The sequence below is a fragment of the Bolinopsis microptera genome, chromosome 9 (genome assembly GCF_026151205.1).
Source record: "Bolinopsis microptera isolate Bmic1 chromosome 9, MBARI_Bmic_1.0, whole genome shotgun sequence".
Lineage (NCBI taxonomy): Eukaryota > Metazoa > Ctenophora > Tentaculata > Lobata > Bolinopsidae > Bolinopsis > Bolinopsis microptera.
Window position 1 is genome coordinate 6,582,575 of NC_087080.1, and position 18,443 is coordinate 6,601,017.

The 18,443-nt window shown below is 38.4% G+C and overlaps 1 protein-coding gene across 9 annotated transcripts in view; it reads left to right on the forward strand.

The window, feature by feature from the left end:
• The window catches only part of LOC134820583 (uncharacterized), an 86,137-nt gene that overhangs the window by 11,781 nt on the left and 55,913 nt on the right, over nt 1–18,443 (forward strand). For 2 of the 9 annotated variants that reach the window (XM_063831046.1, XM_063831048.1), the window contains exon 1: nt 6,922–7,119. The exons of the other annotated variants lie outside the window; for them this stretch is intronic. In XM_063831046.1, the coding sequence (XP_063687116.1) occupies nt 7,011–7,119 (109 nt within the window). In that variant the 5' untranslated portion in view covers nt 6,922–7,010. Of the gene's footprint in view, nt 1–6,921; nt 7,120–18,443 lie in introns of those variants that run through there. 9 annotated transcript variants of the gene reach the window in all.

Below are 18,443 nucleotides of genomic sequence, written 5' to 3' on the forward strand. Positions count from 1 at the left end.
GTTTGATGCTAGACTTTTGTTTTAGCTTTGAAGTTAGGTAGGTCGGTACGTTAGTGACGTAGCTCTTTTTAAAAGGACTTCGTTAAATAAATGTTTCTGGTTAATTTTAGGACGTCGTTTGAGTGCACCTACGCAAATGTTTCTGAATAATGGTGGCAACGTTTTTCTGTGTTACAAGTGCTAAATGTTTCTGCATACGACTTGTTCAATTTTTTTCTGAATTTAACCATTCGTTGCTGAGACCTTTTTGTTTTATACTTAATTGGATTCATTCTGGATCTAATATTGAATATAGCTATTTAAACGTATATATACGAAAGTGTAGGCGAAATTTATATATAAATTTCGCCTACACTTTCGTCATTGCACTGACATTTTACTACGCTTTCATACTTTGTTGTCCCATATTCACTTTATTCAGTGCTCAAGTGGCGATGAATGTTGGACCAAAATTCTCAAACTTGAGTTCTTGCTTGTCAAGTGACAGAAAAATTTTCCTTTTGGCACTAATTTGTCTTTAAACGAATACGCCATTTTATCCGTCAGATGTTGTTTCAAGGATTGTCAAGATTCGGAATGTTCTAAAAGTTTACCAAATTTCATCCTTAACTTATCCCATGTCAGTTTTACTCTCGTAGCCTAAATTTGTATATATTTTTACGCTTATAAAAGGAGATTAGTCTTAAATACTTCTAAATGGGGGCTTTCAATTTATCAAATTAAACTCCTACAGTTGAACCAGTTTTCAAACGAAGGTTATACATGACATAACTTAGATTAATTGCTGAACTCGTTTATAAGTATCATTACTTAACGTCTATGACCATCGTAAAGTGCTATTTAAATTTCTATTTGATGGCTCGAACGCCACTAAAACGCATTACATCACCTGTTTAGAATCTGCAGATGAATCACCCGCATTTTCCATACTCAGCTTTAAAGATCGGTTGGTGGTCTGACATGAGCCCACTTTGGCCCCATTTCAGCACGACCTGCTCGCTGGCTACTCTCACTGCCCATGTGACAAGCCCACGTGATTACTCCTGAGTAGAGTTATATCAATCGCAATAAGATCAGATCTGTAGCAAATGGGTGCGACCCCGTATGTCCATTATCATTATCCCCATTCAACTCTGAGAATGAGCCTTATTGCAATCTGCAGCAGTCAGAACATGTGCCTATAGGTGATGGGATAGCTCCTTACACCTCGTGTTTATTACAGGTTGTGTTATTAAATTTACCCACAACTATATAGATTCCTTTTGTTGTGCGCTCATAACGCGGGCCTTTGTGTTCAAATCAATAGTATGTGTACATCACAGTCTGTATTGTTGTGCTTTGTAATTTGTGGGTATACAGCATTTCATGATGTACACTTGCTTGTTACGCGAATTTAGGTTAAATTGCTGAGCAATCACGGCCTGCTTGGTTTGTTGCGTTCACCAGATTGCAGCGTGTGTGTGTGTATCAAGATTGTCAAATAGCAGTGGTGGTTGCAGACGAATCTTAATCATTATATGCACCCGAGTTACCCTGCTGTTTTCGCTCTGTTTATTGATTTTATGGTTGTCGTTGCGTTGTATTCTGTATTGATAGCTGTAACTCATTCGTTTTTGAGCCCTTGATTTAAGTTGCCGGCATGCTATTTGGAATTAGGGTAATTAAGTAGAATCAAATATTTGCCTGGTAAAGTCAGGAGTCAGGAGTCGCCCTGGAAATTAGACGGTCGTGCAAGCAGCTTGTGTCTAGGAATTAGTTTTGTCAAATTGAGCGTATTATTGTAATACAATGTTCAAAACACTGTGATGCTATGGTTAACTAGATAATACTAATAGGTGACCAGATAAATCATGTAATTGATATAATTGGCATAATTGGTGTTGGTGTCGGATAAACTTAGTGCGTTTCTAAAGTTACAAACTCTTATCTCTGACAGATCTGTCAAGTAACCGAAACATTTTCCATATATAATATAATATCTACCAGGGCCGGGTAGTTGACTGCTGGCCATACGGGGTTGGACCAAAGTTAAATTGGTTTGCTAATTCTGTTCAGAACAATTGCACTTAAGTTATTATATTATTAAGAGCTTGATCTTAAAATTCAATCATGTGATTATTTAACAAAGATTTGGAGGATGAAATTTGTCGAGTTTCACGGCTTAGACTATGACTCATACTCTCTCAGTGTCACGTTATTAGTTGTCACTTGTCAGGGCCCCAAAAAGTAAATTTATCCATTTTATACCCACGTGGATTTTCCAAAGAGAGAGAACGATGAAAATATAATTGATTAAAGGGGAAGTCGTGTTGACAGTTTGCATTTATGCCAAAAACATTCAAAAACAGCTGCCGAAAAAGTACTCCGGAAGATTAACCCCCCCCCCCCCTCTGGTAGTCCAGTAAAACCAGGTCTAAAGTTTACAGCTCCTCACTAACCGTCCCCTGATGTGTCTGACCAATAACGCTCAGTTTATTGTAACCTTATAGGGTTTGTTGTTTCGGTTTGTGAAACCTTGACCGGTAACATGTCCTCAGTCCTGTCACTCGGTGATCCAGTCCGCTGTTGAAGTCTCGATTTTACACTCCACTGGACTTTCTCCTTCTTTTTCTGGTGAACTGCCCAGAGAGACGGGGTTTTGTTTTGTAATTGTGTCTTAATTTGTTTTGTCTTGTAATTGTTCAGTTCGTTTAGACTTTCCGACTGTTTTCGTGTTTGGTCCGCTACACGTTTACTATCACTTACTGATCTCCCGCGCGATATTGTAGCACTGCGCGATATTATTGGAACACTACTATAAATTATCATGTTGCTGCTATGAGAGGAGGCTTTAATTTTTAATTGTTTTGTAATTGTTTTGCAATTGTTTTGCAATTGTTTTGCAATTGTTTTGCAATTGTTTCAGCGATTATTGTTTTTTTACTCTTTTGTAATCGTTCATTATTAAACGTTTCTGATCCCCTGAGCGATATTTTTGCACTGCAATTATTTTACCTCCCTCCAACATCATGCTGTGCTGCTGTGCGAACTGCCGTCACTTTGCTTTATTTGATTGAAATGAGAGAGGGACCTTCAGATATTATATATTATATATTGAACGATTGGAGACAGTTTATTTATTTATCACTAGATCTTTGTCATACATGCCCATATTATTATGGTTGTTCGTTGCATCAGCTTTAATATGTTTTATTATTACAAAAACTTTCACATACATAATTACAATTGGCTGAGAGCTCTGCTATCTGCACTAACAATAGCACATGATAACTTGCTACATGGTTTACTAACGGTATTCATGCCAATTGCCATGCGATCACGGTGACAATCCACATTAACTGACGTTATCTGTGACCTGAAGTTAATTTACACGCTGCTGTCACGGTGACAGTGCAATTAATCGTGCGGAGGCGCGTTGTGGCACATGTGCCTGTAATCAATAGAGCCCTGCGAGAGGTACTTGCCCTCTGTTGCTAGCTGTACCTTCTCTCCTGCCTCAATTCAGAGCTGCTCCCTAACAGAACCCACATTTGGAGAACTGTATTGTAGTATCGATTTAAATGGTACTATATATTGCGGTTTCTATCGTGTTTAAATATATTATAATCGCTCTTTATATTACATTTATCCGACCTCTTGCCTTGCCATTCAATTTTAGTGGACACCTAAAAGGTCGTGAAACGAGTTAATTTGATGAATTTCTACGAATTTGCAAATCTTTTAGTCGCCACCTCAGACTGCTTAGACTCGATTAGATGTGGTAGAATTCACAGCTCTTTGGTTAAGTCGAAAGTCTCCTAAGATCACGTTCATCAAGATTCGGACAAGTTAGAAGCACTATTTCTCCAAGTTGATACTGATAGAGCTCTTTATTCTCAATAAAGCCACACAATCCCTTGGAAACTGTCTGAAAGTGGACCTCACATCATGCGAGACCAGCAACAGTGCAACACAGAACAATATCCTGCATTGTCGTGTTATTTGTTTGAAGCCGCTATCCCTTTGCTTTGCTTGTGGACCAGTCTAAACCACCTACCGTGTGAATTACGTTTCAGCCAGTGAGACGAATATGAAACATATCCAACCGTCGGCTTCTTGGAAAACCTCTCCTGAAGGGTTGTCATGGTCCTAGGTTCTACCTGATACTGATTAGATTGCATTTTGCAGTGCACTTATAATAATGATACTTGATCGCTTCTATGTGTGATAGTTATTTGAACGGTAAATTTCACGGATTTATTTCGGGCCCTTTTATCATGAAGATTGAAGCCGATGGTTGTTGTTGAATAAAGTTTTATCCTACAAAAATATCTCCTGTAAGTGTACTGTGTAACTTCATCAGGCCTAAAACTCAGGGTAAAAATTTAGTTTGTTTGATTGCTGCGTTGAGATCTCGACCTTTAACACCTTGACCTATAATGTGTTTGAGGCCCAGATTTTTGACGCACATGTTGTTATGCTGTGACGCGACAATTTGGATACAATGCTGGGTTCATGTTGCTGATCCAGCTTCAACCCCCTCCCAATTCGTAACATGATCACCTTCTCGAGACCCAATCAGTGGCCCTGTATCCAACAGCCAGCCAATGAGAGACAAGATACCCAGACCACGTGGTGTTTAGGTTTAATTGAAGCTGTGTGAGTTGAGACAGACGTTGTGGGAGTCGTGTGTTGTTGACCTTCCCCCGTGTGATTTGGACTGTGGCTGATCGTTTAGTTAGCTGTTCTGTGCTGTGATTATATTATAACTTGTTGTTGTGGGTAGCTCTCTCTCTCTCTCTCTCTCTCTCTCTCTCTCTCTCTCTCTCTCTCTCTCTCTCTCTCTCTCTCTCTCTCTCTCTCTCTCTCTCTCTCTCTCTCTCTCTCTCTCTCTCTCTCTCTCTCTCTCTCTCTCTCTCTCTCTCTCTCTCTCTCTCTCTCTCTCTCTCTCTCTCTCTCTCTCTCTCTCTCTCTCTCTCTCTCTCTCTCTCTCTCTCTCTCTCCCTCCCTCCCTCCCTCCCTCCCTCCCTCCCTCCCTCCCTCCCTCCCTCCCTCCCTCCCTCCCTCCCTCCCTCCCTCCCTCCCTCCCTCCCTCCCTCCCTCCCTCCCTCCCTCCCTCCCTCCCTCTCTCTCTCTGTCATATAATATCGGTTGAAACTGATATAGCCTATATTATAATCATGTCTCCCTGGGCTCTCAATCGTTTGCTCGCTTAAACAGACAGTATATCTCAAATGGTATGACCATTACATCAGTCTTCTTACAGCTCCAATGGTATCACCATTACATCAGTCTTCCTGGATATTATGCCGTATCACTCACTATAATCTATATATATTGGATGATGGTTATGGTGTTATTGGTGGAGAGACTATGCATGTTGTCAACGATAAACTGATCAGCTAAAACCATTAGGCGCATGAAATCTTAGATTTGCCGACATTACATCATAGTTCATATTGCACCCCCCTCATTAACAGTTATCGATATCTTTTGGTTTGAACACATTTAACAGATGTCTCTTTGGATTTGATTTTAGTTCCGCTGATCTTACATTATCTACATTGTAATGTAGATACATTTTTGTAATGTCGAAATAAAAAAGCTCATGTTTTCTCATCAGTGCACTCGTCCATGAACCATACCATAGAATGAGTAATTTTAATGACTAATAGTGACGTAAAAACATTTTGGCGATCCGCCGAGTACACTCTTTTGTAACTGTTATTGTATTTGCAGGTAAACTTCTTTTATCTTGCCACCTTACTCACATTTCTATCACAGGTTATAATCTTGTTAACATTTTAACGTTTTTGTAAAATAACTCCGCCTCTCTCCAGCCCCAACAATAATGGAGTATTCCTGCTCTTCCTCTCTGAATGATTTCAATCGGTTCCTCAGGCTGCTCGTCATCCCATCTCAAAATGTCACTGTCAGAAGATTATACTGACATTATTTTAATAGATTTAAACGTTCCACCTTAGTGGACACTACCCCCCAGCACTGTCAGTTGCTAACGACTTCCAGTAACCAATAGATAGCTCCCCGGGCGAGTTACTGCTGGTGGTCTAATGCAACATGGGTGTTTGTATTTTGCTTGCAGAGCGTGCCCGAGCCATTTACCTATACAACAGTCTGGCAGCCTTCTCCCGTAATAGATTTTGTGCTTTTTGTATGCTGTACTTTGCTTGCTTTTTATCATTGTGTGCTGGTAAAAGCTTTGGATTGAAGGACGTTATAATGTTATACAATACGAGGGATTCAGTGATTTATCCTTTGAATTATATAATCTTCGAATTATGCTATAAACGGATAATTTGCCACGTGTGATGTTTGTTTCAGCCAAATTTACCGCCGTGGCTAGACTTTTGGCAGGTAGTTCCGAACTTGTGCTGGTCTATTACTGTTCCTGCTTCTTGGACAAGGAGCTGAATTCCAATCGAGAAGACAAGCGTATATTTTAACGCGTGGCCTCTCTCTCTCTTTCTCTCTCTCTCTCTGCATGTCGTTTATAGTGACCACTTAATCTGTGCGTAGTAGTAGTGACAATCTTTTTGACAGGCAAGCTTGTAGAACTTTAATTCCGGAGAGCAATAGTGTACTTTAGTTGCAGTTTTAAATTACTTCCCTTTCCTAGAAATTTGATCTTAAAAATGAAGTGCTTTTTAACAACTTAAGCGAGGTCGTCAGTTCTATTCCTAGAAATCTAACCACATTCCTACAAAATCTGACCACACCTCTCAGTTTTCTGATTGCCTCTGACTGCTTGATTTTGATCATTACGTCTTATTCGTTTAGTTCGTATTTTTGTGTTTTGATATTATAATGAACCCCTACTGATTCGCCGACTCTTTAATTTTTATGTTACAACATTTAATGATGGTTTTTTTCTTTCTTTCTTTTTCATGACCTCGTAAGATTTACTTATCGGCTTATCACTGCATTCACCCTCTGTCTAGAATTTCATGATTCCAGACGAGATTACCCTTCAATGAGGTGGTAGCTAAAAATTAGATCTGGTTAACTTAAAGATGCCGTACTCGCCATTGCCTCGGATAAAGATACCGCGATGCCACAGTGGCAGTATGTTGAAGATGTTAACGCAAAGTAAAGCTTGGGTTAATCATAGGGTCTTCCAAGGTGAGTTCTACTCTTCTCCCCCTTTTTACTAAAACATGCTTTATTGGGTGTTTCTTGAGCCATTTATTCTCATCCTACTCCTAGTAGTTCACTTTCACTTTCACTTTCAGGGAAATTATTTGTACTACAATGCCATGGCCTAAGGCCTTGAATCTACCACTTATGAAATGAATACATTTTTCTGGATTGAAGCTTGTTTGGAATGAAATTATTGATGGAATTGCTGGAAAACATTCTTGGAAATAGTCTTTGGTAATAATTCTTGGGAATATTTATTGATGTAATTATTGGAATGAAATTATTGATTCAAGATCTACATCCCCCACATGAATATAATATAATCTAATTTTTCGCAGCATTGCAGTGTGCTCTAAAACAGAATACAGTAAAACCCAGATTTACCGCGGAGTTTAGACAAAAGAAATAGCCGCGCTAAACCTGAGTTCGCGGTAAATTGGTGGTTTTTCACCTAATATATTATGTTGAGTCCTATTTGGGGAGGGGAAATAGCAGTGGTAAATCAGGGTTTACAGTAAATCTAGGTTTTACAGTTACATAACTTTAAAATGTCACCGTTAGTTGCCACTTGCCTTATAAATATAAAACATAACTTGTTGACCCTCATAATATCAGTGCACGATATTTAAAGAAACGCTGTGTAACATCAAGCAACATCACAATGTATTGTTGTGCTTCTAACAACAATATAAGTAAAGTTATATCGTGAGTTATTAAAGCGTAACATTGTTCTCTCGTGGGCTGTGTATTAATGTATTCGAGGCACATTAACAGTATTGCTGTGGGAGGATAGTTTGAGAAAAACATCATCAATATTAATTAAAGTAGTCCTTCCTATTTATTAGCTGTCTTGTGAGATGACATGTTACATGCAAAGTGACGCTTGTGTGATCCAGTTAAGGTGAACATGCCCCGCATCTCAACGTCTTGTGACGAATATCAGTATTAAAGAGAGAAGGGCGTTGCTACTTCACCGCTTCACAACACTAAGACATTGTAAATAACAGTGTCTGTGGAGGTTTTAACAAAACATCTTTGATTGACATCCTAATTGTAAGACAATGACTCTGACGAATCCGTTGTACTGTCGTGAGGGGGTACTGTGTGGGATTTTGTGCTGCCGCTGATATACCGAAGCAAATCCCAGCAGCCAATGAATACACACTAAAAATATATCGATATTAATGCTTTTCATGCAAACACTTGTTAAAACGAATTCTTTATGTCATGTATCCTGGGTTTGGAAAGGATATGCCCGCTTAAAATACTTCCATCGCGTTACATTACATAATTCTCAAATTATTTGTTATATAGTAGTGTTGAAAGTATTAAAACTGTTTTTACCGTAAAAAATATATTCATATCATATATATAATAATATATATGATCTTTCTGTGGGCTTGTGGGGTCAAACAAAAGGTCTGCGGTCTGTGTCTGCCACTATTGCGAAATATCCATGACGAATAAAAGGAACCACTCCCTTTCCCAGCCTCCTGACGTAAAACCAATTCTGTCGGAGTGACGCCACAAACCTCTGAGCTCTCTTTATTAAAAACCCCCACTATTTTAATATTGAGATTTCAGCTAGATCGGGGCCAGATGATGATGTCAGACTGTAGTAGTAGGCAATATTGGATTAGATCATCCTCATTCACATAGTTAGTGCAGTTCTTGCAGACTGCAGCTCCTTTTCTTTATGTATTTAGAGAAACACCTGTTTGTGTCCACCTCTGCAGTTTTTATGCACGGACAACGTATCCTTTATACAAAATATGCTAAGCACCTTCGCATGGACATTGATCTGATTTTAAAACTCCAAACTCTAATAATTTAAAAACTCCGAAGGTATGCTCGGCATCCCAACAATGACGCGTGTATCACCGTAATGGAGTAATGGGAGATATCACAAAACTTCCTGCATTATATTCTGTAGACTAATTAGAAATTGAGGTTCGAGTGTATGTAACACCAGGATGATGTAACACGAAACTAGGTAGTCCTACTACCGCTCTACAATATACATCTAGAGGAGATATAGGTGGTCACGTGACACTGAGGACCCTAAAAACCTTAGCCCAGGGGGGTGATGTGTGAATTTAATCATGAAATTTAGCTGAACTGATAAGCACTTATCAACCAATCAAATTATAGAGTCTGAGCCAGGGCTCTCTCATTTTGATGAATTGTTGGAGTGAGATCTAGATGACATCTGTGAACTGGAAAGTCGCGTGTTTAACTGAAATGTCACGTGTTTAACACATCTCTGATTGCTGACCTAAGGAGTTAGAAAAGCTAGGCTCGTGATTTAATGTGTCAAATGGAGGGCCAGTGTGATGTACTGCCTTCTTGCCTTAAACAGTGTGCACAGTGTTCTCTGCTGTGTGCTGATCATGCCACACTTACATCTTCAGTGACTTGCAGTGTAGTCTTTACGTGTGATCCACTGTTATCTACGTTGTTAAGCTGCACTGATGGTTGTTATTTTCTACGTAAAAGGTAGCTGTTGTCGACTGTAATACAGCTTGTAAACTTCTGAATATAAGTAGGATTTAATGACGGAGGCCGGAGCTAGAAACGCTAGTTACCTTGTCTAAAACGAGAATTCAACACTACAAAACTCGTACGCTACAAATCACCGCATTCCTCAAATTTTAACATAATCCCGTCAGCTGACTACGTATCATGTTCACATGTATGTCCACTTTGTGTTACATTACACTGTAGGCTGCCTAAAATAGAACCTTAAATTTTCAGGTCCGGCTGATTTATTAGGTGAAACATGAGACTGCATTAAGAACGGTAATTTCGTCTCGAGAGAGTGTAAAAGAGTGAGCCTGTAACAGGGTCCTTCTATATAATAAGCTATATAATGTTAGTGTGTGGGATGTTAAAATACAGTTCAGGGACAGATAAGAAACACCCTAATAGTACAAGTTTAGCTGAACCTACAATCTAGATTACATAGAAACTTTTGTACACGAGTTCATGCTGAAACAGGTCCTTCTATGTTATTATATTGTACACGGTGTCTGATGTTTAAATTAAGTTCAGGGAAAAATATAACTTTAAAAAAGTTACAATAATTCAAGGTACATTGCACAGATAACGCATACATTTTTGTTCGCTGTTTAACAGTGAATCAGTGTTACGATTCAGGTTGCCTTTTCAGTTTTCGTAATTTATCTCTTCCCATTAATGAATTGGTAAAATAATGTGGTTATTAACGACCAATCCCTGTGTTAAAACCAGGTCCTCTGTTCTCAAATACATGATATCACCTTACCTTTATAATTAAATTACTTTACATCATCGTGTTATCAAATTGACCTGTATATTGGTTAGCTGCGGGGGGTCCCCTCATCCCTCCAATCCCTTCAACACACAAGTCACAGGGTTCATTTCAGTTCATTACACACTAGGTCATACCCTTACACACAGCGAAAATATCAACGATATCAAATTAGCGAAATTAATTTATCACTTTTCTTCCTATCATTCTGGCCCCGGGTAAAATCAAATTTGCCAATACTACCAAGAGTGTAACAGTGGGGTGTCCAATGTGTCACATACAGTATTAAATGTGGGTGTGTTGTTGATATGTAATTCAATTATCGGTTACTGAATGTAATATATTATGTTTACAGCACATATATTATGATTTATGTGGTACGGTGTAAAGAGTGAGGTTGTCAGAGTGAGTCGCTTCTCAAGCGAGTAAGCCTTAAGTTGGTTGGTCTGGTTATTTTGGTCGTGATAAAGAAGACCCTTGTCGCAAATGTGCACCTTTAACAGTAAGAATGTAAGCTTCGGGGAGCCCCTTTGGGGGCCACTGAGGTTAACGCAATTGGGTAACAGATCTTCTTTCCAACGACCTCATTTTAGGCGAGTGAGCATAATTAATAATCATGATAATGCTAGTCGTTTATAACCATCCAAAGAGTTCTCCCTGTAATGGTTATGGAGCCTAATGTTCGGTATTTTGAACAGAGACAAAGGAAAATATGTACATTTTTGCATAATTCGTGCCCAGAAGAAATCCCTACTCCTTTGATACCTAAATAGTGCAAGGATGTTGGCTTAATTCTACTCAAAATTGATGCTTTACATCCAAAGTTAGGCAAGATTATACAGAATATGGCTCCCTTACATTACAGCTAACAAGGAACTGAAAACCTGGGCTTCAGTAAATGGTCCCTCGTGACTTGTAGCAGTCTCGTGATTGCGTTGTTAAAATTAAATTCTTTATTATATTGTTGTTGTCTTCTCCTCTGCAGTAAAGTATGATACCTCACAGTCTCCAGGGAAATGACTGTTCTGCTAAGTGACTGGATCCACATATTTGAACTATTAAAAGATTCTAAGATAATATGTATCACCCTGGCCTTGCATAGTTTCCATAGTTGATATATATTTCCACGTCGTGAAAATAACCCAATCAACTGAGTCAATTTGTTGAATCAGCCCGACGAATTTTACCTCGAATATCATCGACAGTCCGTGTTTATTATATGGGAGATGCCAAACAAAATTCCTGAGTTCTGTTATAAAAATATATTTATGTACTCACCGACGAATTGGTTGTTGAGTTGGAAGGGCGGGGTTATTTCCGCTAAATTATATTCCATATTAACGGTAATTACTCGAAAAAATGCAGCGTCACTGACTTCTCCATGTCAAGGGAATTGGAATTCTCTACATGGCATGATGAACTGCATTAATTTCCAGAAATGATCCTTGTTAGTAGTATGTAATATAGTACCGCTGTATCACCTAAAAGTGAGGTACCAGTTTCGACAAGAGGGGGGGGGAGAGAGAGAGTGTGTGTGTGTGTGTGTGTGTGTGTGTGTGTGTGTGTGTGTGTGTGTGTGTGTGTTTGTGTGGGTGTATGTGTGTGCGCATGTACTGTGTGTGTGTGTGTGTGTATATATACTGTTACTTTTATGGCATGCCTTATTTTTTAGCTTGTTTTATTATTTACTTGAGTAAACAATTTAAAGTGCAACCGCTACACACACCTATGACTTTTTATGTTTATTTTCTGTAGTTTACTAATATTTCTGTTTTTTTGTCATATTTTTCTCGCAACTTTTTAGCTATAGCATTTTTTATCTTTTTTTATCGGGACAGTTACGACTAAAACACAAATATTATTTTAGAATAAATTAAAAAGAATATTGAACAAAGTAAAATCGATACAATATATCACCACAAAATAAGCATTATTCAAGTCTAGCATGTAATATAGTTAATCAAAATTTCGTTTACTCACAATTTTTCAGTAACTATCGCAAATAAGTGTCAATTACTCTAAATAAAGTTTAATAGGTAAACATTGATCCTATTCTTAATAAAAACAACATTCATTTAATACTTACAAATTTTTGTGTCCATAACTCAAAGTACTAATACCATCGTCTAAAATAAATTTTTTATCGTCAAAACCAGAAAGTCCTCGTTTTTGTACTACAACACTAAAAATCTTGTTTCCAAAAACGCGAATTGTTTGTGACTTTGTCATCGTTGTTGACTGAGTATCTAATACGTTTCTGTAATCTTCATGTCGGATCCGTCTTTGAGCAGCTTTAGCTATCCCTTTGGCTGTGACAGAATGTCCAATGAAACAAGATGAAGTGCATTCATGTTGTTCACTGCACCTGGTTACAAGCTTCTTTGTCATGACAGAGTACATTTTAGGCTTCAGAGCAATAACCTCACTAATTATTTCAGTCGGTTTCTCGTCTGAAAACTTCCCAGGCACTTTTTTGTTGGTGGGGTCATTAAATCTCGACAGTGGGGTATTCTCAACGTAACCTGATAGATCCATAAGTTCACGTATACTGTATAGATCTTCGTACCCATTCTCTGCAAACACACCATAAATGAAGCTATCCGTGTCACTTAGGATGAGTTTTATTCTTTCACCATATTTCGGCTTTAGGACGTCATACCAGAACTCTCCCATGATATGTTTGGCATTTTCCAAAACGATAAATCCGCAAGCAATGGGTTTGTTTAGTACTAAGTTCCGCTTCACAGACTGTACAACAGTAGTTTGCTCATCCAGCATGTGAAATCCAATAAACTGCGGCTTAGAAGTGAGGCGCTTTGCAGATCTTTCATCTTTTACAATGTCAACATTAGTACGATTTCTCAGACTCTCGATAAACTTACCATAAATTGAATTGTTAGCAAGTTTAAAGAAGTCTTTTTCAAAATCGGACTTGGCATTTCGTCTTTTTACCGAGTTAAATTTAATGTATGGAGTGACAAAGTCTGTTTGATCCGCTGCCATAACTCGGTGAATCTTTTCAAGAATCAACCCTTTGCTCAAACATAATTGGAGTGTCTTGAGGGAGCATACAAAATGCTTCTTATCTTTTAAATCGGGAACCAGTTTACGAGAAGACTTGAATTTTTCGTTGTGCATCTCCAAAAACTTTTTATTGTAGGGTGATAACTGATGCTCATAAATCATTTTGCTTTCCACAGCAAGAGGGAAGTCATTGTGGTGATCGTGCAGATGTTTTGGATAATGTAGGTCAACTTCCAAAATATAACAGGTGTCACCTTCGGGATCTAAATCACCAATATTCAACGATCTTATTTCATTCTTACTAAGCCAACGGAAATTCTTACAGGGAAGCTTGAATGACATAGACTTTCCATACAGATTATTCGCATCGACATAGTGAATGAAAGATGTTGGTTTACTGCAATCGTAGTCATCCAAATATGGGTTGTTAGCTTTGAATTGACGATGATTGACAGTGGTAACTCCGCCCCGGAGATTTTTCTCTATAAATGTATACATATCGATATCAGTTATGTACTCAATATTGACTTTTGTCATCTTTAGCATAGCATCCCATGAAAATCCTGGCAAACTCATGTAATGACAGCAGTCAAGGCCGTAGTAATCCAGGCAAAGTTTCCGGAAGTTTTCAAACACATCACATAATAGAAGAGCATCAGATTTTACGTACAGCTCCATGTAATCCAACAATGTTTGACAGTTCATGGTTTTGAAGACATTTTGAGCCCTTGAGTAGTCAGAGTCAGAGATATCCTCATCTCTAAGTTTACTGTAAAATGCCTGCTTTGGAGGAAGATTCTTCTCGGAGAAAACTGAGTAAGATGATGCATAGTCATAAAAATACACACCCTTTTCTGACAAAAGCTCATAGTTTTCCGGGAACTCACGTTTCAGTCTCTTGAAGTTTTCAAGACCAGACTTTTTCATGTTAGCAGTTAACTTTTCCAACGAGGTGGAAAGAAAAGCAAAGCTGTCCAAGAAGGTAAATTTATCTGTAAACACTGCTTTAAACTTCTCTAGTGTCTCAGGAACCACATTTAACTTGTCGACCCTTTTTGTCAAATCCAGCAAGAAAAGGTTTAGATCGTATCCTTTTAAATTGTGTGCGAATGCTGGGACCCTTTTGCTTCTATTGAAGTAGTTGATATTACAAGTATTGCACGCAGCACCTCTAAAGTTATTCTTTTTTTTGAGATGGTCATGATCTCGAACTGGATAATCCGTTCTCGACTCCCAGTTCAGTCTTCTTTTGCAAATATGACAAATTTTAGCACTTTTAAACTTTATTTCATCTTCTGCTGTCATGTCTATTGGGTACTGATTCTTTTCATAGCACTTCATCATATCATCATGGATCTTAGTTAGCTGTGAGATAAACTCTTCAGTCACTTTATTAGGATCTTCATCGCTGAAAGTGACAACTTTGGAGTCATATTCTGAAAACTCTGACACAGTAACAATACAAAAGCTACAGGGCACATGCTTTTGATACTTTTCCGTATAGCTAGAAGAGCCTTTTTTGCTGCAAGAACTGTAAGGTACTGTTAAACATTCAAAGTCAAAGTACACAGTAAATAGTTTCTTGTCTTGCTTGTGAAATGCCTTGAATTCAATGACTCCTGGGTCGGGCATCTTTACTAACTGATTGATCCCTTGCTTGCAGTTCTGGTAGTGTTTGTTATGGTTCTGCAGAGATACAAATCCATGCATACATTTTCGACAGTAAAACATCGTGTTATGATATCTAGAACGATGTCGCATGAATGCATTTAAGTTTTTTATCAGTAGGTAATGGGCACACCCATCATTTTCCAGATAAAGTAGATCAATTTGCGTTCCGACACCACTGCCATGTTTTAGAGGCAAGACTTCTTCACTGTCAACGCACCACTGGAAGACAGAAATTGACAACTTGTTTAACTTCTCAACTTTTGATATATCTTTTATTCTGACTGGAAATTGGACAGAGGCCATATCTATCTTACTGGCGTAAGGTAGATATTTTGTATGTCTATCTGGGTTTTGACCATTAACTGGATACATCTTTGCCAAAATGCAATAAAGGAAGCATTTGGTGTCGGGGGATGCTATGTTTAGGATAGATCTCATTTTCTTTAGCTTCTTTGGAATAGACACTTTTCCGGATGCAAAGAGTGGTGAGTACTTTGCTATCTCAACATGAGCACATAGTAGCTCATCGAATATCCAGCCACTTCCACACCGTTGATAAGTTTCAATTCCGTGTCTAATGTAGCTTTTTGCACGCGATAGAAGATCTGCAATATTATCTGCAAGTAGCAAGGGTTCACATATGGATCTAAATACCTTCTCTGAGTAGTCCCGATCGTCAAGTACATGCTTTTGGAATGAAAGAGTGATAACTAGTTGCACTTTTATAGGATTCTTTTGTACAAATGGAGTTATCTTATTTCCAACTGCAATGCACGAGTCTGACAGAATTTGATCGTAGTCTGAACTTTTCTCTACATCAAGCTTATATGACCTGAAATATCCTGCAATTGAGGTGCATTCTTCTTCGCTATTTAGATGTTCATGAACACCAGAGTGACGGTTGCACAAGGATTCGTCAATATCAGAGCTACACAAAAGCTCATGTCTCGCCAACTTGTCAGAGCGAAAAAACTTCTTGCAATTCCTGCAGGGCTTCTCAGGATTATGAGTCGGGATATGCCGTTTCAGGTTGTCAGATCTCATTCTCTTTGAGCAGATAGGACATTCCAAAATTGGGTTTTTGTTGCGATTTTTATCAGCTGTCCTTGCCCCAGGTCCCCTTTTCATGATTTCTTTTCCGTAGCACAAAGATGTGTTGCAGAGCACAAAAAATCAAACGTAACTGAAACAGCAGTTTGAGAAATGAGCTAAAAGTCCACTGGTTCTCCTTTTATAGCCGTTTTCAGAGGAAACACACAATTTGGTGCTTTCCTGTAAAACTTGATGTGTGTCTTGAACTTGTAGCAGAGCACAAAAAATCAAACGTAACTGAAACAGCAGTTTGAGAAATGAGCTAAAAGTCCACCGGTTCTCCTTTTATAGCCGTTTTTCAGAGGTAACACAAAATTTGACGTTTGCCTGGAGAACTTGTTGTATGTCTTTAACTTGTAGAAGAGCACAAAAAATCAAACGTAACTGAAACAGCAGTTTGAGAAATGAGCTTTAAGTCCACTGGTTCTCCTTTTATAGCCGTTTTCAGAGGAAACACACAATTTGGTGCTTTCCTGTAAAACTTGATGTGTGTCTTGAACTTGTAGCAGAGCACAAAAAATCAAACGTAACTGAAACAGCAGTTTGAGAAATGAGCTAAAAGTCCCCAAGTTCTCCTTTTATAGCCGTTTTTTCAGAGGTAACACAAAATTTGATGTTTGCCTGGAGAACTTGTTGTGTGTCTTTAACTTGTAGCAGAGCACAAAAAATCAAACGTAACTGAAACAGCAGTTTGAGAAATGAGCTTTAAGTCCACTGGTTCTCCTTTTATAGCCGTTTTCAGAGGAAACACAAAATTTGGTGCTTTCCTGTAAAACTTGATGTGTGTCTTGAACTTGTAGCAGAGCACAAAAAATCAAACGTAACTGAAACAGCAGTTTGAGAAATGAGCTAAAAGTCCACCGGTTCTCCTTTTATAGCCGTTTTTCAGAGGTAACACAAAATTTGACGTTTGCCTGGAGAACTTGTTGTATGTCTTTAACTTGTAGAAGAGCACAAAAAATCAAACGTAACTGAAACAGCAGTTTGAGAAATGAGCTTTAAGTCCACTGGTTCTCCTTTTATAGCCGTTTTCAGAGGAAACACACAATTTGGTGCTTTCCTGTAAAACTTGATGTGTGTCTTGAACTTGTAGCAGAGCACAAAAAATCAAACGTAACTGAAACAGCAGTTTGAGAAATGAGCTAATTAAGTCCACTGGTTCTCCTTTTATAGCCGTTTTTTCAGAGGTAACACAAAATTTGATGTTTGCCTGGAGAACTTGTTGTGTGTCTTTAACTTGTACCAAAGCACAAAAAATCAAACGTAACTGAAAAAGTAGTTTGAGAAATGAGCTATAAGTCCACTGGTTCTCCTTTTATAGGCAAATGAACATGTTGTAGTGCAAGTAAAAACACGAGTTGGACACAACTGTAACGCTATAAACTATCATAAAGTAGACAATAGTGATGGATTATATCGATATTAAACGCATTGTAATATCAAAATTCGTTATTTTTCTTAACCTAATCGGCGTCTCTTTTAAATCAGTAGCTTAAGGTAGTCGGATAACTAGATTTTTCAAGTACTTGAGTTATTTTCCTGCTACTTTTGATCATTCAAAAAGATAAAATTTAAGAAAAAGCTGCCCGGACGAGCTCAGTGTACATGCTTTGTTAGTTATTACAGCGTGGTTACTATGTTCATATATATTGGAACAGTGCATATAATCGAAAGTATGCATCCAGACATGTGTATGTGTTCGACCAGAGTTCGTTTCAAAGTCTACAGCTCTCACATAACTCATTTTAGTGGGCATTCCCACAATTATTTGAGATGGAAATGAGTGGAGAGAATACTCTCCTGATTCCGTATTTTCTCGGGAGCCAACCCCGAACAGTGATATAGCTGACTCATGGTACTGGAGATAGGCTAAGATCTCTCTAACCGAACCGTCAGCATCAGCCATATCACAGAAATTTTTGTGTGTTTTTGAGTTTTGTAAGAGCTGCAGACCCTGGATTCGAACCTGGGACCCTCAGATATTTTTATTCATTTCAAGCTTTCAAGGTGGAAATTAGTGCTCTGAGCTAATTCCAGGCCATCCCAGTTAGAATTCATGTGTACTTATAGAGTGAAATAACGACACAATGAGCAATGTTTGTCTAATGACTGGCCCTCAGCAAGGCTCGAACACTCTACCTCGAGGCTAATCAGTACAGAGATCACAGCTGCACGCCACGGGAGGGCCGTATGAACTAAATAACATTGCTTTATATACGCCATGTATAGT